Source organism: Embiotoca jacksoni, unplaced genomic scaffold (genome assembly GCF_022577435.1).
Source record: "Embiotoca jacksoni isolate LCO1_2020_lvr unplaced genomic scaffold, fEmbJac1.0.p SCAF_13, whole genome shotgun sequence".
Lineage (NCBI taxonomy): Eukaryota > Metazoa > Chordata > Actinopteri > Embiotocidae > Embiotoca > Embiotoca jacksoni.
Window position 1 is genome coordinate 12,043,195 of NW_027185263.1, and position 25,962 is coordinate 12,069,156.

At 39.8% G+C, this 25,962-nt stretch overlaps 1 protein-coding gene across 2 annotated transcripts in view; it reads right to left on the reverse strand.

Annotated features, from left to right (window-relative positions):
* Window positions 1–785: 785 nt before the first annotated feature.
* lrch2 (leucine-rich repeats and calponin homology (CH) domain containing 2) overlaps window positions 786–25,962 on the reverse strand; it is a 29,774-nt gene continuing 4,597 nt past the window's right edge. Inside the window, exons 2-21 of one of the 2 annotated variants that reach the window (XM_069146554.1) lie at window positions 22,001–22,145; window positions 21,603–21,729; window positions 21,408–21,513; window positions 20,406–20,542; window positions 20,059–20,189; window positions 19,822–19,909; window positions 18,628–18,724; window positions 18,405–18,502; window positions 18,176–18,243; window positions 17,427–17,531; window positions 16,919–16,987; window positions 16,356–16,418; window positions 16,022–16,070; window positions 15,723–15,863; window positions 13,610–13,660; window positions 13,444–13,507; window positions 11,630–11,742; window positions 9,126–9,263; window positions 8,841–8,918; window positions 786–8,454 (exon numbers count right to left, since the gene is read on the reverse strand). In XM_069146554.1, the coding sequence (XP_069002655.1) occupies window positions 8,335–8,454; window positions 8,841–8,918; window positions 9,126–9,263; window positions 11,630–11,742; window positions 13,444–13,507; window positions 13,610–13,660; window positions 15,723–15,863; window positions 16,022–16,070; window positions 16,356–16,418; window positions 16,919–16,987; window positions 17,427–17,531; window positions 18,176–18,243; window positions 18,405–18,502; window positions 18,628–18,724; window positions 19,822–19,909; window positions 20,059–20,189; window positions 20,406–20,542; window positions 21,408–21,513; window positions 21,603–21,729; window positions 22,001–22,145 (1,988 nt within the window). In that variant the 3' untranslated portion in view covers window positions 786–8,334. The remainder of the gene's footprint in view (window positions 8,455–8,840; window positions 8,919–9,125; window positions 9,264–11,629; window positions 11,743–13,443; window positions 13,508–13,609; window positions 13,661–15,722; window positions 15,864–16,021; window positions 16,071–16,355; window positions 16,419–16,918; window positions 16,988–17,426; window positions 17,532–18,175; window positions 18,244–18,404; window positions 18,503–18,627; window positions 18,725–19,821; window positions 19,910–20,058; window positions 20,190–20,405; window positions 20,543–21,407; window positions 21,514–21,602; window positions 21,730–22,000; window positions 22,146–25,962) is intronic. The other variant, XM_069146555.1, reaches the window with a different exon arrangement.

Here is a 25,962-nt window from a genome sequence, read left to right on the forward strand (position 1 = left end):
GAATAAGTTAACAAAAGAACAGACTCGAGCTGTAAGAAACAGAAGCAGAAAAAGAAAAGGGCTCTGACTGAAAAACTGGAACAAGCTCATCACAGCTTGGCAGCAGAGGGACAGAAGAACTGGAGGAAGAGTCTGAGGTTGAGGGTGGAGGAGATGGAGACATTGCAGACATCAAATGACACAAGGCAATTTTGCAATGCTAGTTTAAAACATGTACTCAGTAGCTATAATATAGTTTGTATGCATTTGACATGTATTGGATTTAGGGAGATTATCACAATAGGTCTTCTCTCTCACTGTACTTATACCTCCAACCAACTACAACACTACTACACTCTCTATTTTCAAGGTTAAGCTTAGCCTTTGCTCTCTTTGGCTCACCATGCATTTGCCACTACTGCATGTTGTTATTTTATTATTTCCCTGAGCATTGCCATTTTATTGATATTGATATTTTAACATTGATGATTTCATGTAGTAGTCTATTTTTTTTTTCATTAAGTCTCTTAGGTATGCTCTCTTTTTGTACCCATGCATTTGTATACCACTACTGCTTCGTGTTTTTGTTTCCTTGACATTGGTATTTCAATCTGGCTGTTTAAAAAAAAAATGCAATGCTCTTTAGGATTTTTAACTGTAAATATAACTGAAATGAATTAAATGGAACCAATATACATTTTTAGATGCCACTTACAGTTCACTTCCCAAAGCTGCATTCCCACAATAAACCACTGTATTATCAGCAGATATCAAGCAAGGTATAATAAAGACACCACAGTCTGAGCTGCAAAGAATTTGACTTTATTTTATATTGACCATGTTTGTTTGTTTGTTTGTTTCTTAAGAAAACCCTGGAATTTTTACAGATGATATGTACAGAAGGTCAGCTTCGGTCATTCTGTAGTCTTGCATGCATTAGACTAGTTTTAAAATACAAAAGGCTTATGTACACAAGCTTGAATGTTCTCGGCAGTGTAGTGTTTTTCGACATGACTCACTGTTTCACTGTTTTGTCTGAGTTGATGATGATGAGATGTCAAATCATAATCTACAGGACACTTGAACAAATTACAGGTACAACAGAAATATCACACACATGAAATATAGATCAGCACCACTGACTGGAGAAAACGATGTGCCAATTTGACTTCTCTATATTTCAGGCATGTAGCACTGTTCATTAAGCTTGCTGTAGAGGGAGTGCCATGTATGTTGAAGAACATCCTGTACATTGCCCTCCTTCAGAAGTATGCAAACTTGCTCTCAGGCCTCATATCATATCTTCCATGAAATCTATTTATCAGACAGATCAGTACAACAGAAGAACCAAATAATAAAGATGTGGCTAGAACTGCTCTTGAGGTAAAACACTGTTTCCAGATGATAACACACAGGTGGATGTTTAAGAAATGGAGACAGCCACCTATTTAGTTTCATCAATAGCAGATAACCATTATGTGTGAATCCCACCTCTTCCAAACAGAGAAAACATTTTGTAGAATAGGTTCACCTTTTAAAACAATACTCGCATACCCCCAGTGTGAATTTCCTCTTTGTATTTCCACATACATTGATTACACTAAAATGACACGTGCTTGATTTGTCTGACTCATCCTACAAAGACTCATATTATATTTGGTTGAACTTCACAAACCATAGTTACAAAGATTTGTCCGCGGGGGTAAAGACTGTAACCACCAAAAAACAGATAAACAGATATGTGGCTATTGTTTTTAAGATGAATTAGTGTGAATCTATCCTTTACAAAAAAGGCCTTAGCAATTACTGCTAAACATACAAACATCCCACAGTACTGCAGGTAATATTTAGTATTCCAGATAAAAATCAGTACAGAGACCTTCTGTTGAACTCTTACTAGCAGTGTGGGTACCTGTGTATGCAAACGTCAGACAGCAGCAGCAGCAAATTTTTTGCTGAGACAATGTGATGATAAAATACCTCTGAAGTAATGAATTCACGATTTGGCACTTGGTTAATTTTCGGTTAAATGAAAGGGCAACGTGGCACACAGTAGTGCTTGCAGGCAAAACAATTATAAGGCCTCAGTGTGGTAATGACATAACTACATTGCACAAACAGACAACTGAGGTCTGAGTTGTTTTGCTCTGTCTCTTAATGAGGCACCTCACCTTTAAGGATCTACAACTAGCAAACAGTTGAAGGAAACTGCAGACCTGCTAGAGCCATTGCATCAGGGTAACTATTACATTACATGTTGATTTGAATTTTCACACATGATCACCTTCAGCATGCATGCACCAGCGTGAATTAATGAAGGTTACACACAAAGGGAAATTACGTGGAACAGACATGGAATTAAAACGGATAAAATCTTTGGGAGATATGACACACCCAAATATAAAGTGTGTTACCATGGAAAAATAAAAACAATACACAAGGGATAAGTTATTTCTGCCTCCAGCGCCCTACTGTTGTACAGTGAAACACAGTTGTTAACCATTTCAAGTGTCGGTCAAGTGATGGACTGTATGATTTACGAAGAGCATACCAGCTACATGGAGGTACACATTCATTCTTGCTTTAGCAGAGGGTAATACTACGTTCAACCTGGTTGTTTGTGCTATTTCTCTAGCAACGCATAATTCATCCCGACCCAACAATCGTGTTTAATCCCGTAGAAAAAAAAATAGTGGTAACCACATACTGACAGTGATTAAGACAAAATATTGTCTGTGTGGTTACCTTTTTAGTACCTCTACTGGTACAGTGCCAGTCATGAAAATACATTTTGATTCAGTTCCAAAGTTGACTTCATTTCATTTTGCCTTTTAACTCAAACTAGCCCAAATCATAAAGTTCAAAACAACTGAATATGTGTAGTAGCGTATAACACAGAAGTGCAAACACAGGCTACATAAATGATAGCCAGACATTGTTGGCTACAGTTTTAAACATCATTTTTTTTAAAGTATCCGGCACCGTTTTTAACTTTTTACCACAGCAGTATCTAAATCTAAACCTGCAACACAACAAACCTGAGGCGGGTTTAGATAACAGGTCAGTTTCTTGTTTGTACACCAGGAATTAAAGAAGTCGCAAAGCTACCATCAGTGGACTGTGTGAGTCCAGTTGTTCAGGTATACCAAACCAGCTTCTGTAATGCTAACATAAAACAGTGTGTTACAATTTGAAGTTTGATATTTGACTGAGACTCAGAATAAATGAATTATAAATGGTGGGAAATGCAGTGAATACATGAAATAGATATGCTATGAAACCCACTGCTGAACACGATCAACAAACTCCATGCTATTATTACCCGTACAGAAAAACCTATGAATTTCACATGTGCAAAAACTCGTGATCACGTGACCACATTATAATGGTGTAATGTGTGAAACCCTTCTAGATTGCCATGTGAAAACATTTCCACATATTTCCCGGTGTTATCATATGTTGCAACTAGTGGTAAACGTGTCATACATGTGATCACATGTGTCCCATGTGGAAAACATGGGAAACTCACGTGTATTTTTCTGTAAGAGTATTTACTTATCTATCCGTTAAAAAGCTGCTTTGATAAATAAATGGTAACCACGACCATAAAAACACAACCTGTCTGCAGCAGCAGAAAACAATGGCACGGCATTTCCAGAAGCAGACTGTCTGAGTCTGTCTGAGTCTGTTGTTTGGCTTGTATGAAGCCAAACAACAGACCAGGAAGGAACACCTGCGGTATAGTCATTTACAGGGACTTTCTGCATAAGAAGGTGTGACCTGAGACTCCGTGATGATCTCTGCATATTGTACACTCAAGGTCTGTTCAACTGATGCTCTGTATTATGTTTGATTTCCGTGACATCTTTTCTCTGGAACATGCTGGCACAAAGTCAGTAAAAACAGCCTATTCAGAGGAAGCAGAGGTTTGTGTGTACAGTATTCAAACTGGAACATCTGACCATGTGACTTACAGCTTTGCACAATAAGGTGTAAAGCAATAACAGTGATGAGCTGAATTATGAAAGTCATGCTAGAGTCAGTTGATCGAACCTGAAGCACAAGTCCCTCAATAGACCATGGATTTTTTTCTTTTAACATTGTCCTTTGCACTTTGGCTAACTCTCCCCCTGTGTGGTAAGCAATGAGAGCTGCAGCTCATAAGCTGAGAAGCATCCTGTTAAACAAATCCTAAAGCATCCTGTACATAGAGGTGAACAGCTAAAACTAAATCATGAATTAAGAGTGAAAAAAATTACTGGTGAATTTAATAGATTTATAAACTTGGGAAATAATTGCAGACCAAGCTAAAGGTACCGCTCCTTTAAGGCACATGTCATGTGTCATGTTTTTCAATGTTATATTGATGTTTAATATGATATTTATTGACTTTCAAGCTATTGAAACGGTATTAGGTACTGACATCACAAGTTTTCCACGACTTAACCTAACCTCTACCTAAAAAAACAAAAGGGTTTTCCAGCATGATGATTTGTCACATTATCATCTAACTACTCCGCCTCCATGTGCCTGCTGTTAAAATGGGACTTTTTGTCAACGCCAGGCTGCCAGAGTTGAACAAGCAAGAGCATGGGCCATCAGTGCTCATTTAACCCATGTCATATCAGCGTGTCACTGTCAGAAGTCAATGCAGGTCATGAAGCAGTCAGCTTTCTTTAAATGTGTATTTTCAAATACAGTAGTCTGTGGCCATTCTACAGTTTCTTCACACACACTTCTATCCTGCACATAAGAATCGTGTGTTGTGTACATTAAGTGTTGCCTTTAAATTAGCCTAGTGAGGGTCAGCAGCTTTTAATGGTGTGTATTAACTGTTGTGTGACATTCAGGTTCACAGGCAAACATTCACACTACATATAAAACAAGTCATTAAGGAGATGAATGGCTAACACCACCCCCATTCTTACTTGTACTTGATTAATTGTGTAATTTGACTGCTGATATTTATAATAAACCGATAATGTACTCTAATTTTCACTCTGTATATATCTTCAAACGGCAGTGATTTGAGCAGATTGCGAGGATTTAGATGCTTGTTTCTTAAGTAATTGTTCATGAATTGTAGTTTTCATAAATAAAAACTGAAATAATGAGACAGAGTCGGCTCAAGAACTTAAAGGATTTCCATCAAGACCACTTGAAGTAAGAGACAGGGTTTGATGACTACAAAGAAGTCATTTTTGTAGCGTCCCCTTGAGGCCGTTTGCTCTAACGTTATGCACTCTGCTTCTTCATGACATCATAAAGCTACGTGCCAATTTTCATGCTGATTTGACTTTCACGGTGAAAATAACAAGCTGCTGAATTTTGATTGGCTGCGGGCTTTGATTAAGTTATCAAAGAAATTTTGAAAAATGATTGTCACTGTACCAAATTTGAACCTTTTCCAATAATTTTGTCAAAGAAAAAGCAATTTTTAACTATAGCGCCTGCAAGTGGTCTATTTGTATGAAACTTTGGGATCGTCGACAAAATGTAAAGAACTAACATGTTAAGTTTTGTGAAATTCAGACAATGAATTGGTGAGAAATATGGACATCTACTGTACTGTAGACATTTTGATTAAGAGACATTGGTTTGAAAAAAAAGATCAGAAAAGCCATGCAATGATTGGTCCAGCGGTTGCTAACGAGATGTCAATAGAAGCTTTGAGAAAATACAAAAAAACTTTGCAAAATTTGACAATTTTAGAGCAGAACCCCTGTGGAGCAAAGATGCAAAAGACTTGAGAGATAAACAAGGAGAATTAATTTTAACCCAATACCACACTGTTCTGGAGACATGAGCTGAAACACAAACTGGACACTACAGCGCCAACACTTTTAGTTGTCCAGAGAAAACAAAATAAGAAGAGGACGAAGAGTTGGAACAAAAACAATAGAGTTCCAACAGCATCGATGGCTGCACCCTTAAATGCTGTCATTCAATTGATGGAGGCCTATTTCTCAAACTGATGTTGCACCACACCTGCCTGAGGGAATGTTTGAAAAAGTAAACACTACTATATCAACCACCTCAAAAGAAAATTTATATTACTAATTAAATATAACAAACCTCAAGTAGTTGCACATCAATTCAAACAAAGTAAAAAAGGGTGTTATTTTAAATGAGATAACACGAGTTGACACCTTTCGCAATTGTAAACATGATCAAGTCTTGTGAAATCTTTGACAGTTTTAAAACTCACTTATGAAAGTGTGTTTAATGATATAAACCTTGCTGATAGCTCAACAGACAAATGGTGTGAAAAGACTTGTTTGAAACTTTCCACACAGGATGATCCTCATGTTACACCCCTGTACTGAAAACAACGAAGCATGTCACTAATATGTTTTAAATCACTCCTGGAGAAACTCTGGTGGCCCTGCAAGCTCGACACACTACACCATGAGAAAGCACAAATGAATAGGCAAAACACAAGCAAATTCCCAAAAATCTTCACCAACTGGATGCTAGTGTGAATACAAATACAAAAACAGCAAATACAGAAAACACAACCGCAGACTGAAATGAGCTGCAAACAGAAAAGTTTTCCGGGGAAACTGAAAAGTGACAGACGCACTTGTTGTTGCAACACAGCAATCTACTAACCTCAGCAATCAATTGGAGAAGTTGGAGAGTGAGCTAACGCCGTAAGTTTTCGGTCTGTTTTAACAAACAAGTACAACAAGCTTGTCATTTTTTGTGCCCCCTGGATACATTCTTGTTGTGCCATTTGCCGCGTGTTTCTGTACTTGCAGCGTTCTTTTCGAAATGTCTCTGTGCTGTCAAAACATAATTTTTCCTACTTTGTTTTGCTTTTGGTGGTTTGCATACGCTGCAGTCTGTAGAGCTGGCACCGCCACCGTAATTAACAGTATATCTCAGTTTCCGGCAACAGTCATTACGTTGATCAGAAACATAGAGAAGACACACAAGATATAAATGTTCAACTTCAGGGTTGAGACGCACAAAGCAACAAACATATATAAATAAAACAAGTAAATAAACACATAAATAATTTAATTTCCCTGAAATAATGAAGCGTATCAGAAACTACATACAGGAGGGTGGCTTGGCGGTAAGATAAGATCCTATATGTGGAAGGTTTACAGGAGTGACTGCCTCTGAGGAGCACTGAACACTCGTCGCCACGCAGACACCTCCACTCACAAACACGCACAGTATAAAGATGTTTTATCTGAGGTTATGCAACCCAATAAAATCCTGCTTTGTGTACAACACAGCTAATCTATCCTGGGAACTCTGCATAAATGGCAAGTGATAATTGACAATGACTGGGAAGAAAGTATAAAACTTTTAGAAAAGTTAATATACAGAATATTTTTCCAAAAAAAAACAACAACTTGCATGTACACTGAAAAACCCCCGCTACAAAACAGGACAAGAGCCAAGCACATGTTATCACAGTGGTCGAATGTCGCTTCCCCTGGTGCATGCAGGTTTGAATTGAGTAAAAACTTTGTGCGTGATTTATACAGTCGTTTAAAAAAAATGGACAGAATGTCACGTGTAACATGATTTTCCAAAAGACAACACCAAATCCAATTCTAGCTTGCATACTCCCTCAAAAAGCAGTGCAGATGCAATTGCTGACAAACACATGGCAAATAGATCCACACTACTTATGAATCAGGCTTGGCTGCTCAAAAAAAGATGAAGCCCGATGTAAACCATATAGAAAAATAAAAAAATCTATTTTTATGGGAAAAAGAAATTCCACAGAAAAAGAAGAGAAACTCAAGTGTCTCAAGAGCCCCAAGAGGTCACTCAGTGGTTTGTGGCTGCGAGGCAGCTTTGTCTGCTCCAGTGAAAGAGTGAGCTATGTTTCTGTCATCTGCTCATTGCCAATGCCTCCAACACCAGCATGGAAATGTTGTCAGTACTGGCACTTGCAGACACAGTAGTCATTGTTGAGTGGGATGTACAGGTCTTCTTGTTGACCTGTCTGTCTCTTCAGTCTCACTGTCAACATTTCAGGCCCACACACACACACACACACACACACACACACACACACACACACACACACACACACACACACACACACACACACACACACACACACACACACACGTAAAGAATGACCCCAGTAACAAGGAACAGGATACAAGTGGAAATGTGATAGACAGGAAGTGGGTGGTGGCTGACATCATATAAGGAGACGGAGGCCTTTCATCACCCTGTCTCCTGTTTCAGTCAGGCAGAAGCAGACTCCCAAAGGGGGAGGGGAGGGGGGAGGGATTTCTGGTCCTTGGCAATGGGGTGCAGGTTTTGGCTGGGAAGAGAGGTGTGCTGGATGGCTGCGTGTTGGATGCAACGTTCAGGCTCGTGTCAAACAGCCGACAGCTGCGCCGGCTTTGATGTAGGCAGATCCAGCAGAGCCTGGACAGTCTCCCCCACCTTCACCAGACCGCGCTCCTCGAGGATGTGATGAGGCAGACACAGCTTGTCCTGAGTTAGCAGAGATGTTTTTCATCAGGAAAAAAGACAGGTATGGCTTTCTATGTGGATTAAACTATTGAATATTTGTTTGAAAGGTAGATTTGACCAAAGACAATAATAATGCTTTGGCTTTTTATTTCCATTAGCATCTCTTAATGGCTCAGCTAAATAAAGCTGCAAACCAGACCAGTGAGTGAACATGACATAACTTGCAGAGATGTAGCAGACAGTTGGTGTTACTGTAGGTTTGTAATTAATGTTCCAGAATTTATTGCATAATTTTATTGGGAGGTCATAAATCTTAACATAAATACAAATAATTGCAAATCAAATGTGAAGCTGTGTTTACTTTGAAAACATGTCAAATGATACATGAGTGATAATATTGAGATTACCTGTGTGACACCCAGCTTCTTACAGGCGTCCAAGAAGTTCTCAACATTCCTACGGCATTTCGCCATGCTAAGCTTTGGCTGGAAGCCAGAATGTCAAATCATGTTAGTGAAATAAAAACATAGCACAAAACTGTAAGGTTATGTAGAAAAACAAGATATATATATAGCCATTTTCACCAAGAAAAGTTCATTCAATATAATAAAGCGGTATTTAAGATGCTCTAATGCTGTACCATTTGTAATTTACAATAAAAGAATCGCTCCTTAGAGTTTCGGCGTGCTTACCACTGCAGGCGATGGTACATGGATGCTGGCAACAGACCGAGGACAAATGTGATTGGCTAAATGGCAAAGGACAACTCCGTCCATTAGAGCAGCTCCAACATCGTCTGGAAGCAACACCTTCAGTCTGGATTCAATGTTCTGCAAACACATGAGCAATGACTGAATGACATCACTGTCCTACGAACAAACAAGGTGTATTCTGTTTTAAAAGAAGGAGTTTGATTTGTTTGTTTTTAATGAATGATAATGGTGAGCTCTCCTTCCTTTCTAGGCACATTTCTTCTTTATTCATATTTAAGGTCCCACTGAAACACAGCAGAGTTTGTTATTTTGTGAGAGTAGATAAGTAGAAATGCAAGTGCCTATTAGGGCAGAAAGAACATGTGGTTGTAATCACTGTGATCTGAGAGGAGCATCTAGACCTGCTCTGAATTAATCGTATTTGGGTATATTTACAACATAATGTCACTCTGGTAAATGCTGTTGGTTAAGCTCTTGTGATTGTATAAACTGCTTTTCATAAAACAGAAAATATGATTTTGATTATTCAGGAAAATGTTTAGAGTTATTCTTTATTAAAATAATAATAATGTTTCAGTACATCTGAGGAGGTGTGGTCCAGAGTTCTGCAATTCACCACCTGATGATGAAGATGTAGTTGCAAGATACATTTTTCATCAGTATAGTTCAGCTCCAGAAGCTAGTGGCGCAGAGTTCAGTGAATACAGTGTTTGTCATCGTGATTCAGTCACTGAAGAGCAGGATAAGACTGAGACACATGATGCATTCTTGCCTCTTTTGGGGCACTTTGTTTTACCATCACAATACAGTCATATAGTTGATCTAGGTATTAATTGTGAATATTTTGGGTGTAATTTTATTGAAATCAGTGGTCTAATATCTGATGTTTCATTCAGATTATCAAATACTTTTTTGCTTTCCCCATAAAGCTGATGAACGAGGGTTTGTTCTGCCCTCTATCATGTCTGATGGTTTTTCTGAATGTGAAACTCTGAACCATGAATTCTTGTTTCTTTTCTGAAACCCATCTGCTTCTGTTTGACCTCAGTTGTAGTTTCCATTCAGAACATTTTCCTAGAACTAGAAAGCAGTGGAGCTTCTCCCTAGCTATGACAATGATTTCATTGACACTAAAAGACCGTTCGACCTTCCAAACAGTCAACCACTGTTTCCACGGTCAGAAATGAACTTCTAATCTAAACTTTTGAACCAACATGGCAGTAGGCCTTGAAATTTCCAAACCAGTCAACACAGACGGTGCCCTTCCTCTTTGTGAGAGAATTAGTAGTATCAAAAGAAGTAGTAGTATCAAATGTAGCCATGAGAACACCAGGCATGCGAACAAAAACCTCCAAAGCATTGCTAACCATCAACAGGGAGACAACAGTTTATTTCCCTCCTTTCGGCATCTTCACAAATATACAAAATGCTCCAGGCATAAAACAAACTGTACACAGGGAGTTCCCTATAACAATTCAACTAATGAGACAAAAAAAAAAAAAAAAAAAGAACACATCTGGAAACCGAATATGAAAAATCTCCATCTGGCTCCAGTGTCTCCTTCGATCAACAGGACTAACGCCTAAATAACACAGCAAGCCTTTGTTATATCTGTTATCAGGGGCTAGATGTGGCCCCGGATCCTTTTTGGAAAGCAAAATAAGAACCAAAAGGCCCCGCTGTCCAAACAGTGTGAAATTTATGCCCCCAAAGCACATTGGAGCTCATCCCTTCAAAGTAAGAATAATCCGTATATTGGGGACAGCCAAGTAGCACATGAAAGGTTCCTTACCGCTCACTTCCTCCATCTACAAACCCTACAAACCCAATGTGCATTGGGCACATTTAGCAGTAAATGTACCCAAAGCATTGCCTGTACATGCCTCGTTTTCCTTTCGTTGGCGTTATTGGTCAGGACCAGCACCTTTGTTCATGTTCTTTCACATGTTTCTTTTATGCCCCAGTTTTGTTTTCTTCCTTTTGTAAAACACTGTCGTGGAAAACTTTTAAGAAGGCGTACCCCACATCTTAATCTTACAGGCATGATGTAAATTCAGAACATTACTTAGTATCCACCAGATACTATCAAAGCACTATCAGGGAGGTTGACCACACCTTCAGGTTGTTTTGCTTATCCCGATTTGCATTGCATTTCTGAGGACAGCTCTCGACTTCAGAAGAAATTAACAACAGTAACCTGGTGATGAGGTTTAATCTTACATACGTCAAGATTCACTGCAAGGGCTTAACAAAAAGGGATGCGTCGGTAAAGGGCAAATATACACAGAAGACTCAACTTCTTAGGAACCGAGGGCAGGTGCCTGCTATGTGGAAACACTTAGTGAAGACAGTCACAATCCCATGGACATTTAATTTGACTCATTCAAAGGAGTAAACACAGGAACAAAAACAGGATCTGGCATCCTTTGGTTTCCTTTGGAACTCAGTGAGTTCTGAAAAAGAAAAGGTATTTGAAGTCTGACCTGCCGTAACAGTCCTATCTGCTCCATTTCCTCTCTCAAGTGTTCCATCTTCCTCCTCATCGTGAAGCTGGGGTCTGTTGAACTGTACTCCTGACGGCTTCCTCTGGTGAAGGCTGAAATAATAAATGAGGTTCACCGTTCTGAATTCCAGATAAAACGGACGTAAGCAGACATTCAAAGGTCAAACAAGGGTACAACGTCATCCCAATACACATCTACAGTTGATCTACAGGAGAGAGGGGGGATTGAGCGTTCATCTTCATTCGGTCACTATCAAAAACTTTTCAATTAGTTGAGACAGGTTGTGTTTCTTATTGGGCCATACACAAGATTTAATCTGAGTTGTTTATACTTTACATGAGTATTTCCATTTTATGTGGCTTTCTACTCCAACTTCAGTATTTCAGGGGGAAGAATTGTTCTTCGTACACCACTCCATTTCTTCAGCGGTTGTAATTAGCAGTTAAAAAAATTAAATATGAAAGACTTGATGCATATGACGAAATATGATGCAATGTCTCTGGATGACACTTACTAATAGTATGTCAAAGGATTAGTTGATTAATTTATTAGTCAATTTGACAGAAAATTAACAACAACAACAAAAAAATCAATCAAAATAAGACAAAATGCCAAACATTTTATGATGCCATTTTTCTAAACTGAGGATGAACCACAAACTCAGAATTTTGAGGTTTGTTTATCAGAGAGAAAAATTTATTTGAAGGCATCACAGTCCTGATGGGCATCTTTAACTGTTTTCTGAAGTCTTACAAATCAAACCAGGGATACATTCATTCAGTAAATAATTAGCATAATCATCCATAGTGACAACTGTTTTTCATTTCTACCCCTATATAACATTAGTGCAAGAGTATCAAGGATTTCTGCATTGAGTACTTTTACAGTTGATACTTTTTGTAAATTTTTTGGATAGTAACTTTTAATTTAGTAACCTTTTCAGTGTGGGATTTTTACTTGTATTTTGTTGAATTGTTACTTTTACTTAAGTAAAGAAATTGAATATTTCACTATCACCTTTACAGACCAAATCAATAATGATACTATGACAAGATGTATTACTACTGAAGAAAAATTAATGCGTGAGACCTAATGGAGTTCATCAGGAACAGTACAGATTAAAAGTGACTCAGAAAACCTTTGCCACTTTCAGAGAAAAGATGTTGAGACTGCCCAAAATATTTTTTTGATTTCATGTGAGGACAAAAGTGCATACAGATGTGAATCTTGGTCTGAACACAACTTTACCGTTTACAGTAAGGAAGTGTTTTGGCAGTATATTATTTTGATAATTCCACTTATTTGAAGGGAACTAAGTAAACCCAAAACATGCACCTCAGGTTAGTTGGCGCCGCAGTCGTGGCAGCCTGTTGCAGCAGCTCCCCCTCGGGATGCTGCTGTAGCGAAAGAATTTCCCCTCGGGGATTAATAGAGTACAATAAAATAAAAATAAATTTCCAAAAATAAATAAATAAAAAACAAGACTGTTTTCTACTCAATTTTCAAAAAAAATTCAAAATGTTAAATGTAACGCATTTGACCTTTCAAAAGTCTATTTCATTAATATGTCCAGTAACCTATTCAGGAGATATCTGATATATTTGTGGACATGGGCTGTGGTCATGCATGATGTGAATTTCCTCACGCACGGGCTTATCGTACATTTCCATAACGCATTTAAAAGTCAATCAGTCTATGATTACCTGTTTATAAACCTTCAAAAGTTCCAGGATTATGACTGCAGTTTGAAGTAAAAACACTGAGCCAAAAAGTTAAGACAATAGTCATCAAACCTGATCTTGGCTTTAGTCCAAACACAGTCAAAGTGGTGGTGAAATCAGTGTTGCGTAAACCCTCCTGAGGATAAAGCATTCAAGACAAATCAGAAATGATACGATATGTGGTTGATGGTTGAAAGTACATGGATTTCTGACCACCCATGATCTTTCTGACACCCACCTCACAGTCGTCGTTCCCGCTAGAGTTTTTACGAGCACTCTGACACTTGTACTGTTAGGAGAGGAAAAACAATTTGTGTTAATGGTTTGACCCTAATTGTTTGGTGTCTTTTCTCATTATGGTCTAGACCAGGGGTGTCAAACATACGGCCCACGGGCCGGATCCGGCCCGCCAGGGGGTCCAGCTCGGCCCGCCGGATGACTTTGCTAAGTGTGAAAATTACAGAAAGACATAAATTGCATTTCTATGAGAATATGGAGGTTTATGAGTACAAACGTTTTTTTTTTGTTTTTTTTAATCGATCCAGTAATTGCTTCAAAAACAGCGTAAATGCGACGTCTGCTCCGGAGGAAGAAGCGCTCGGTGCCACAGGCAGCAGCGCTCGCTGCTCGCTTTGTGACGCGTTTGACGTCAAACGCGTCACAAAGCGAGGGAATCTGCAGAGGAGAGCCCAGGCAGATAAACAGTGGGCTGATGTCTGAGTTTTTGGTCTTTATGTTTCTAGTTTATTGTAGAAAGACCTTAAAATAGGGTTTATCATCCAAAAACTTTCACCAATGATTTAAACAAAGAGAAATATTGTCGTTATGTATGCGTTATTATGCTATGATTTTAGTGGTCTGGCCCACTGGAGATCAAAGTGGGCAGTATGTGGCCCCATAACTAAAATGAGTTTGACACCCCTGGTCTAGACTATAGATGCAAACTTGTGGACACATGCTGTTTACTAGATATTTTGTAACATGCTACCACCATTATAAAAGAATATTCGTCATACATCCTTTCACAATCTCAACCTTCATCAAAGTAACTGTAACATCAAACTTTTCTCAGACAACCTGGGACTTTCTCAAGGATATTTCCTAATGTACATTTGGAAATCTTTCTGAGCTGCAGTAACAGCACACGCTTACACTGTTTAAAGGATTACTTCACCCAAATCACAACTGCAGTACCAGTATAGGTATCTTGTAAAGAAAGTGTTTTTTGTATTAGCCCTGGTTCTCAGATATTCGACTGTGAACACAGTACAAAAAACTTAATTTGTGTTGGGCAAAGAGAAGAAAAAACTCAGGAGCAGGTTGTATTTCCAGAGACCATGCCCCAGTTACTTGGGAGAATCCCTAAATCTCACTGTAACTAGTTTTTATTGGAACTAACAAAGGAGCAGACACTATGAAAACTGTGTGAGATCAGTGGTTTATCATGACACTACAACAGGAGAGCAGTTTGTGTTTTTGTGTCCCGCCAATACTCCAATCCCCTCCAAGCCTGCTCTCAAAAAATACCTTTCCATATGTTTTCTTTTCTATAATTGCTTTGAAATCTTTTATTTTGTAATCCAGAAGTAATAAAAAAAAAATTCCATTGTACCAACAATAACAGTTACAGTACACGTCTTATTTCTTTTTTAAGTTAACATCATCCAAAGGACAAACCGCTGTCAAAAAGTTGGTATGCTGCCAAATGTGTGTGATTGATGGTTTGCAGAGAAGTCAGGTACAAATTCTGATGTTTACTGCTTATTTGCCTTCAGGCGATAGCATGGGGAAAAAGTATCTAACTCCATAGCTCAGCATTCGTGTGAAGGCCAAAGAAAAATGGGACAAATAATTAGAGATGACCTAAATATGGAAATTTAAGAATATTTTCACTGCTGCACTTTAATTTTGGCAGCTATGTGTGTACATGTGGGCTTGTTTGGATATAATCCATGCCCTTTTTGTGACATGCCCTCTCTATTAGTATTACTTGGAAGACCTTGGCACAAGATTTTTTCACAGGAAGGATCACTATCAATTGTTGCCCCATCTAGATTACTGGGACATGACTGATTGAGACACATTGCTGACAAGTATGTCAAATGTAACCCTTCAATTCAATTCAATTCAACTTTATTTATATATCGCCAAATCACAACATAGGTTATTTCATGGCACTTAACACATTCCTTCCTTCATGTCTGTGTTCTCTACAAATGGTCCATTCATTCTGTGGAGTGGTAACACTCATTTCTGAGATTTCTGAGGATTAGAATTTCTCCTCAGGCAAGTAATTATATTTGTTCTGCAGAATGTTCAGTGTGATTATGGGAACATGTGCATGCTCATACCTTCAGATAATCTTTTCTCAGGTATTTGTTTCGCCTGCGATCTTCATTCTGATTGAGGACAGGTGGGACTTCAGGCCACTTCGGCTCTGAATCTGACTGATCTGTCTTCAAGCTGCCATCAAAGGAGCACGAAGAAGAAGGCTATAAAAGCAGATGGTTGAAATTAAAATAATTCTCTGCATCCTCCAGAAAGAAAATCTCACAGAATGAATGGGAGGCGCGGCCATAAACAAAGACAGACATGAGAAGGTTGGCATGATAAATATAGCATGTTTGCTTTGAAGTACAAGAGCTTGTACCTGCCCACTCAGTACTGATGCTCCGCTACTTCCTTCATCCAGAGAAGCACTGAAATAAAGACGCAAAGTAATATCAGATAACTGCTTTACATTTAGATTACATTAAAAACTCCTCGGACCTCATTTCTTGGAATATACACTGCTGATAGAGACATGAGGTCATTATCATGCTGAGAAAGGCAGACTAAGGACAACTTCTTGAATTTTTCTTCATAGCAGATAAATATTTCAGTTTTTTTAGTGCCACGTGGCCTCTACACTGGCTCCAGTATAAGTGTGTGCTTCTGTTCAGCAGGATTGAACTGCACTGACTGTGGCAAAGTCCACATGGTACCTTCGAGCGGTCTGAGGAGACAGCCTCGGTTTGCTGCTGGTGCTCCCAGAGTGACTGAGGAACCTGCAGACAGAAACATGTACAGGCATGGTTTATAGTACTCTATAAATGTTATGCTATGCTTTGTTAAAACTGGGAGGGGTCCTAATTGATAGTACTTTCACAAATTATTTGGCTAAGTCGATTTCAAACAGAATTTCAACATTTGAGCAAAACAGGGCTTTTCATCAGCACAATAGATGGGATTATATCTTATATCTACAGCACTGATTCCCCCAACACTTATCAAAGTTCTGGGTCACGGGAAGGGTGAACTAATTCCACTTTTTTTCATACATTTTCATACATTAAAATATCAAAACAGTTCATATTTCCTCATACTGTTAAAGAACAAAAACATCCACAGACACCTGTATCGGAATGTATGTTTTAACAGCATTACTTGCAGTATGCCTTGTACTTGTTGAGGTAGAAACAGAAAAACACAAGAGACCAGCGGATTCCTAGGAAATGTGACATGCAAACCGTCAAACTGTAAATGGTGCCAATAAAAATCGGCCTACCTGTGCGCCCGGCCTGTCACTCTCCGCCGGTGTATAAGACTCTCTGCTCTGCAAATTAACGACCGCCGTCTACAGGCCACACATCAAACAGAAGCAGCAGCCGAGTCAGGGGAGAGAGCAGGGAAGGAAGGACAAGAGAGTAAGAGAAGTGAAGCTGACAAGGATTTGCTTTGAAGAGACAAAATATGGAAAGTGGTGCTGATATATTTGGAGATGTCAGTAAAAATATCTGTCTGGATACTGAAAGATAAAGAATCCAAAAGCACACGAGTGATCTTTTCACAAATTGCTTTCAGTGGTGAGTACGGTGGGGCGGCACAGTCTAAAAAACAGGAAACAACCTCCCCTGTAAGGTGTTAGCCTGTCCACACATTCATATGTATGTTACATGATGAAGAGTGAGGAGGAAGCAAGAGAAGAAGGAGGCAGATTCAAGCAGTGCAGCAAACGAAGATCTACCAGATGTCTGCTGTTACGTTACAACAGAAGAGAAGTGAGAACCACACACCTGTTCTGCTGCTCCTGCTGCAAAAGTTGAACTGCAATTTTCCTCAGATCCAGCACTTCCTTTAGCTCATCATCCTCTTCCTCAAGTAGCTGCTCCTTATCGGAACTGGGAATAGTCGATGATCAAAGTGTTTGTCATCAGAAGCTTGATTACCATTACAAATACGAATTTCAAAAAAGGCTCAGAGCTGTCAAAAAACTGCAATCTTTTGGAAACAGTCACACAAATGTAAGTTAAATTATGTAAACTAAACTCAAGACTCCATGATGTGCATGTGTTATTGATGCAATGAACATAAAATCAGGACTGCACATGTTTACCCAGCTGTTTGCAGGATACACTTTCTGAACTATTTCCAGGTGTTTAAATACATTGTACACGGCACTATGAGTGTAGTTACAGCTGCTAACATTACCAACAGATCCTCTCATGTTTGCCGGTGCAAAGAGCTGACAGACACAAAACAGCATTTAAGCCAAGTCTAAAAGTCAGCTAAAAGGAGCTGTCTGGAGTTCAGCTTCTATATGACTCATCGAGCAGCCAGAAGGTTAAACCACTTGTGATGCGAGCAAAAATCAGCTCATTACAGACACCCTGCAGCTCCTGATTAGCAAAAGTTGATTTACTTCAAATCTTTTCTGAAATTTCTACTAATAATAATAATATAATGACGATGATGAAGAAGAAAAAGATGTTTACTCAAACCATCAGAGCTAAAAGGTTTGTCTGCAAAGAAAGCATTAACTCACCCTGACTCCTCTTTCCAGCTGTCCTTATCTTTGCTTTGCTGAGACATGTTAAGAACTTTCTCAAGTTCCTGAAACACAGACAGACACAGCATGACAGGGATCAATAAACAGAAACTGATTTTGTCTTTCATGGACCTTCTCTGACTTTTCATCTTCTTCTTCTAAAATCTTTTTAAGACTAATCTTAATATCTTTAAGATGTGTGTACGTAAGACAGACTGATAGATACCTTTATACAAGACACATGACTGCTTTGCTGCCCATCACACTCTGACAGAGCAGGATCCTCGTCGGGGTTGGGCTCTATAAAGTCATAGAGATCCTGATCTGATAGAGGGAGGAAGCATCCGCGTTCATCATATGAACTGTCATATTTTAGGCACTTCATTCAACAACCCCGAGTCTCCGCGTATTGCTTTAGAAGGGTATATGTGATACTTATTTTCGGTAACCTTTGCAAGAGTCCATTTTGGAGAGGAGAGAGAGGGCATCAGCCCGGGCTGTCTCTGAAACCTGAGAGTGCAGGCTGACTGTATCGTCGTCTGAAGGCTGGAAGAGCAGAGCAGAAGGAGAAGTGAGTTCTAGGTTTGGTTCAAATTCATCTATATACATACATTTTAGTACTTCTATTTTAGAATAGTTGACATTTTAAATAAAGCCTTTAAATAAATGATTGTGTAACAACTTAAATAATTGCATCATCTGATTCACCCCGTACCTATTTTTTTTTTTTTTACCAGTGACTTGTTGCCTTACTAATCTTGTGGGAGAAAAAAAACATTCATCTCTACTTATTAATCACTTTCCATCAGTGTTTCCATTTCTTGCACCAAGATTGATTTTAAGAGTTATAGCTGTAGCTGTAGACGTCTAGCCAGACGTACCTCTGAACTTGACTTTATACATTTCAGACTGGTTTCAGTCTCAGTGCAGTTTCAGTTCTGCTGTCATTGGAATAATGACATACTGCATGTTGCACTTGCTTAGCTGAGGGGCAGCAGGGAGGCTACTTGAATCTGGGACAGATTCCCGAACTCGCACGGTTCGGAGTTGTACATTTCCATGACAGCCTCTCATCTCAATCTAGACTCGATTATTGTCCATCTGTTCACCACTCACATTCAGAGAGCTTCGCACCTCAGACAGTCACCCCTGATGGCCCACCTCCCTGCAGACTTGCTGCCCATTACCAGCTCTGTCGCAGTGCCCAGTCAGCACTCACTTCTTGCCAGATTGTCGCCGTACCTGTCCAGCCATTGTTTTGTCTCGTCTGCTCACATTTTTTGATCCTCAGCCAGTGTTTTTCTTTTTACAACTGCCTCTGATTGACTGGCTTTCTTTGGCAGCATACTTGTTTTTTTAGCGGTATTTTGAACAAAGTCTTTTTTTTATCCTTTTCAATATTGTCTGAAAAGTCACTATGTGAATGTTAGCGCCTGAGCCTGAGAGAGAGCCTGATTTTTTTAGATTTACTACGCTAAAAATTGCATTTTACAAATAAAACTAATACCTGCTGGCTGGCAGCTTTAATTGAACATTGCTTAGCAGTGTGTCAGGAGGAAAATGACGCATCTGTGTATCACAAAATGTTGCAACATCAACCATTGGCAGTGCATTCATTTAGTGCTGTGTGTTTGAACTCTGACCTCTGTTGTAGACAGCCTCTTGTCACCATTGTCACTACCGATTCCAGAGTCAGGCCCATGGTTCTTACTGGGATAAAAATCTTCCATGCTGGAAACATGCAAAACAATCTTATAAAGACACCAGAATAGAAAAATATATATAAATAATAGCATGTTTTTAAAGAATAAAGTAATTGATAGAAATTATAAGTAATTAACAGACAATGATGAAACAATACTTGGTCAATGTGTCAGTACCTATCTGTAAGCGGCTGTGGAAGGCATCGTTTGCCGAGGGAGGGGAGGTCCAGGGTGTCGGGTTTCTTGTCCATTCTACACGCCTGCATGTTCAGGTACTTGAATATGTGCACTTTGCCCTTCAGACAAATCTGAAACACACAAACGCACAGAAGGTATCTCGAGAGTCAGAGCTGTTTTAACCATCAAAGAAAGAAATACATTTATTAATCCACTAGATGGTGCAATTTTACCAGGTTAATTAGAACGTGAGAGGTGTTCATGAACAAATCCAACCAAAGCCATTTGAGCTGCATGTTTGATTCCACATATAGGCACCAGCACAGCCATGAAGTGGATGCACATACCTGTGCGGGTGGAGACTGCATAGGATTGTTGTCTAGGATGATGTGCTGCAGCTGCCTGAGCTTCCTGTAGGCTGGAGGAATCTCTGTGATCTTATTGCAGGAGAAGTCAAGTCGGATGAGAGGCAGGTCAGCCAACTCTGAAAGGTATAAAGCTTTTGTTGTGATGTGATGCACTGCTTCCACTACACAATGGACAGCACATTGAATGCTTTGTTATGCTGCAATCAAAGTACTGCAAGTCCATATTAGTCTTACTTTTGGACTGATATGCAGTAATATGACATCTAATTGCAGAGTATTGCAATTCTATAAAGTTGTGGAACTTGAACAATACTGATGTGTCAGATCTATTGACATATCTCAACTTTTTCTGAGCCTTGTATGGGTAATGCTCCAAAAATATTAGATCTTACAATTCCCATAATGCAACTCGACAGCATCTTCACAGTAGACTTTCACAGTAGATTCTCATATCTTCCAAAGTCTTTGTAATTGACATATTTCATTAAAAAAATCTTTGTAGTTTACAGACTGAGCTCTCCAACTTAAGAGTGTGATCGTGTTACATTTTTGATTTGAATTCACTCTAATGGGATGAGGTGTCTGCATCTGCCCTTTAAGTCTGCTTCATAAGAGAGTTCCATGTTGGTAAATTTAAATGACTTGAACACACAATTTGATCAAATCTAAACAGCAAAGACTGGCTCGTTGTGTTACAGTTAAGTTATTTAGACATGCCTTGGCACTTCAGGGATCATTTGCTTCTGTCGTGTATTGAAGCATTGCTGAAGTTAATGAAGCATTGCTTCAATACACGGTGTTCAGTTTCATCAAGGTGATTTTGGCTGCGCTAGTGGTAAGACAACAGCCAACACAAAACAAACACTGCGGAGGTGGATTTCTTGAAAGCAAGAGGACTGGCATGTCTCCCAAAAAAATCTCAGATGAGGCATCTATAAAGAGTGAAAGAAAAATAGAAAGCATCCTGAGTGATGGACTGACCCTCAGGCAGCATGTGAAGACAGTTCTTCCTGATGTTGAGTTCTCGTAAGGCTTGAAGCCTCCCGACCTGAGCTGGCAGTACCTGGATCTCATTACAACTCACGTCCTGCAAGGGGGAGACAAAGTGTAAGAAATGGGATTACACTCTGTCTGCACAGTAAAGGTCACATGCACTGATGCAAACACACTGCTTACCAGCTCCATCAACTCTTTGGCCTTGCCAATCTCCTCGGGGATGGATACCAGCTTGTTGTTGCTCACAAGCAGGACTTTGAGGGGGAGGGTGAACAGATATTTTGGCAAAATTGACAGGAGATTCCGGCTGTGGGAGAAACACAAGGCATTGACCTACATTCAAAACAGTGTACAGAAGCATATAACAGCAAGGACATGATGAGTGGGAATTGAGTTTCAGCAAAAGAGGAAATGTGTCTCTTTCATTTGAGCATTTTCACCCTGTTTGTGTACTGAAAGGGGAACAAAGTACCTCTCGAGAAACAAAAAAGCTGCAACACATAAACACTCACTTTTGTTGAATGTGTATAATGAAACTGGGGAACATAACTGAAAGTATAGTGTTAGAAAGAGCTCACCTGATGTCAAGATAAGTCAGTATCTGCAGATTGATAATGGCTTCTGGGATGCACTTGATGCAGTTGTGGTATAGGTTGAGGGACTCGAGGGGGGCGAACATACACACTTCTGGGGGGACTTCTGTGAGACGATTCTTGGACAGATCTGCAAGGAGGAAGAACTGAAGTTAATGAAATATGTCCGCCTGAAACATACAGGTGACATTCCGGCTGTAACCTTTTCCAGCTGTGCGCACCCTCCTTTGCGTTTGCTTTAGGCCATAGACTTGACAGCCTGATCAATACGTTCCTGTGTCAGAGTAGTGGGTAACGTGCCTCTTCATTGAACACTGGTCTAAGATTACACCAGAGTCTTGGGCTTTGAAGGACTAAGTGCTACTGGCAGTGTGATATCTCAGTATTCCCAACATCGATCTTACTGGGAGTGGCACAGTAATGGCTTTAGATTACTATCAAGGGTGGAGAGTGGTAGAAATATAATTGTATTTAGCTTAAAAAATAAATCTGCATTTTTAATAAACATGGACTTGATTAACAAATATTTAAAGTTTTATATTTGTGAAATCGGTATTGTAATTATAAAAACACAAAAAAGGGCCATTTCACAGGGGGTTTTTTTCTGTAAAATGGCTATTAAATTAAAACTATATGAGAGTGTTAATGCGGACCCGACTACAACTCGATGTCTCTGCTTTACCACTGAAGCCAGTTTGCAGTAAAATCACAGCCCTGCAATCATCAGCGAGGAGCGGCTGCTTCTATCCTGCAACTCGAATATGAATGCAATCTCTGCTCCAGTCAATGAATACGAGCACAGCCTCCCATTTGCAGTTGCCACTTATGATAAAATATTTAGGATTCTGGCACTATCACATCAAAGTAAAGCAGCACACTCAAGCAGATACAGTTGGTTAATGTCATTACTCGGCTGTCTGTCCTCATTCCACATTTTCCCATGTTCCTGATCATGTCAAATCTTAAATTAACTTGCAATTGTAATATAAATGATTTCTTCAGGGCCTGATATTAAACAACTTTAAGTCTAGAACATATAAGGGGGTAATTTAAGGCTGTTCATTATAGCAAACAGCAAACTAATGATTTTGCAATTCCTACAACCTTATCAACTGCAGAAGTAAAGGGAAATGCCAAAACCAAGAAATCTTTAGGCATGTGAAATGACAAGAAGCTCATTGTGGGTTTAAAAAGGAAAAGGTTCATCCAATAAAACTGAGTTAAACTCATTACTATCTGCCCATTAAATTCTAATATGTCTTATGTACAAGTGAAGCATACAAGTTAGACCTCTAATTGATGCTTCTAATTACTGCTTTTGTATAAGCAGTGCATGTATACAACATACTCAATCCTCATATTCAACATAAACCAGATTCATTCAGGAGTCCTACATTTTCTGCATGCATGCATAAAGCGTGAGTACCGGCACATTATTCTTCAAGGTTGCTGAATCACTCACGCAGCCCATGACATTTCCATGCACACACATGTGCACAAAGCCATAAAATATTTCCATCACTTTCTGTCTGTTTTCGGTTAAATAAACCCTGACACAAACAGCATTTCGACAGGAAACACGAACATGCATAGGAACCTATGAGAATGAGACATGCAGAGGACACCTTGCATTGTAGAGAATTCACCGGCTGCAAATCGAGGGGGGGGGGAGGAATCAATGTGTGTGTGTGTGTGTGTGTGTGTGTGTGTGTGTGTGTGTGTGTGTGTGTGTGTGTGTGTTAACAATCTTGTCTTCTGAATTATCTCTGGGTGACAAGATAATTAGAGACCTGTGTGAGGAGCTGCACAGCTCCAGATAAACAGAGAGCTTTCAATTATTCTGTCCCTCCTAACTGAAGTGGCCCATCCTCACTGCTGTAAAAGCAAACACTACTGCTCCTCCATCCTCTTAATACATGCAACTCCATGTAGCTACCAGCCTTTATCAAACAATTAAGCTCCATGAGCTTTACTGAAAGCAAACACTCATTGACCTACTGTTAAGGGGTTGCTGTTTAGTGTGGATGGATTGGCACAAAGCGTATACATCTATTAGCTTTTATTCAAATAGCATTTTAAGATATTCATGCATATGTTGGAACTGTTAACCCTAAAAACAAACAGTGTGTGAGTTCTGTCTTGGCCTTTAAATAAACTCTCATTTTTGACCAGCCTTAAACGACCAACAGCAGACCTGACAGGCTGCACTCTGTTGCAGACAGCAGTCAGTAAGCAGAAGTGAGAAGCAGACCAGGAGACAGTCAGCAGCACGAAGGGAAAAGAAGTCAAGAGGTTGAGGTAAACAGAAATTAGCACATGGGGGGAAAGACCAAAGCTGAGGTCACAGGCTATACTTGCTTTTCATTTTGAGTTAATTCTGCTTCTCCCTACAGGCCTGGACCTTGATGCTGTAACTCAGCTGTAAACAGACTCCTCCCTCCAGCCCCACAACTGGGGATTCTTCTGGAGCAGTGGAATCATGTGGGTCGATGGGAGATGGAGGGGGTTGGTGGGGTGGAGGTGGTCTTTGTATGCCTGTCCGCCTCCATCCCCTTCTCCCTCCTCCAACCGGAGACATGCACCATCTGCAGCCCACAGTGGGTCTTTAATCCACCTGCTGGTCGCCTAGAGCTCCCGCAGGACAGGGCCGAGGCAGATGAGCACTCCACCAAGACTCCACTATGTGCTGCACCCTCAGCAATCTATTCATTTATGTTGTCAGTGCAGATGATGCCTGGATATGTCTTCTTATGACACAGCAAACTCTAATAGATATCCTGCTGAGTTCATAAATGAATATAAGACGTCTCTCCACTGTGAGTTGCTACAGAACAGGAAATGGTTGTAGGCCTATTAAGATTGCCTTCAGCCTGTGATCATCTTACTGTAACAATACAACAGCAGTACAGCACTTATGGTCTACAAGAATCACAGAGTGAAACTGTAGAAAAATTGGACCAAAATATAGAAATCTCTTTTTAATTTTTAGCAACATCACCACAGGGTTCAGTTTAATGAAAACAGAGAAGGAACATGACAAAAACATGATTAATTGGGGTTAATTAATTGCCCTCTGCAGCAGACGTGACCACAGAGTCTGGCTGGCAGGTTGTGGGTGTGGTCAGGACTGCTGCTGTGTGTTCACAGCAGGCAGGCACCTTCTGTGGGTTATAGTGTGGGCCTCTGTGTGGATTAAGGTGGTTGGTGCTCAGTCATCTATAGGTGCCTGAGAGGGCTTAGCATTTTTGAGATTTACAGAGTGCCGATCACTGACAATAAAATAAAGCAGCGTGGGAGTTTGGGTGGGCTCCCGGTTGAGGCGCGCAGATTGTTCTGGGTGAGGTTTGGCCTCAGGGAGCGGGCGGTCTGTGGATCAGTTGTATGCTCAGTAGTAGGGGGTTGTCTGTGGGGGCTTGTAATCACAGTCAGCCACAAACTTGGTCTTGTCTGAGCATTACACCCACAAAGGAACTATACTCCCTGACCAGATTAGCTCAAATATCTTGTAGACATTTTGACAGTCTTCACTCAGCGGCTCCATACTGACAACACACACATGCAGACACATTCATAGACACCCAATTGTACACAAACATAGAGACACATCATTATAAGCTATAAAGTCCATATAATGTTTGATTATGTTGTCAGGCTTTTCCATATATATAGTGCCTAAAATATTTACTTCAAAGTCTTACTTTGAGTCTTTGATCCTGGAAAATGAAATTGGTGACTGGATGAAATGAAATCACATATCAGACAATTGACCTATGTTCTGCATTGTGCATGAAGAAGCAGAAGCTGTGGCTGCACACTTGATACACAGCTTGACACTAGAACACTAGAACTACCTGATTAGCAATGTCCCATATGGGATGCGTCACCGCAGCTAACGTCTGATCTTACCCAGACATAAAACGACATAAAAAATTAGCACAGCTTCCCTT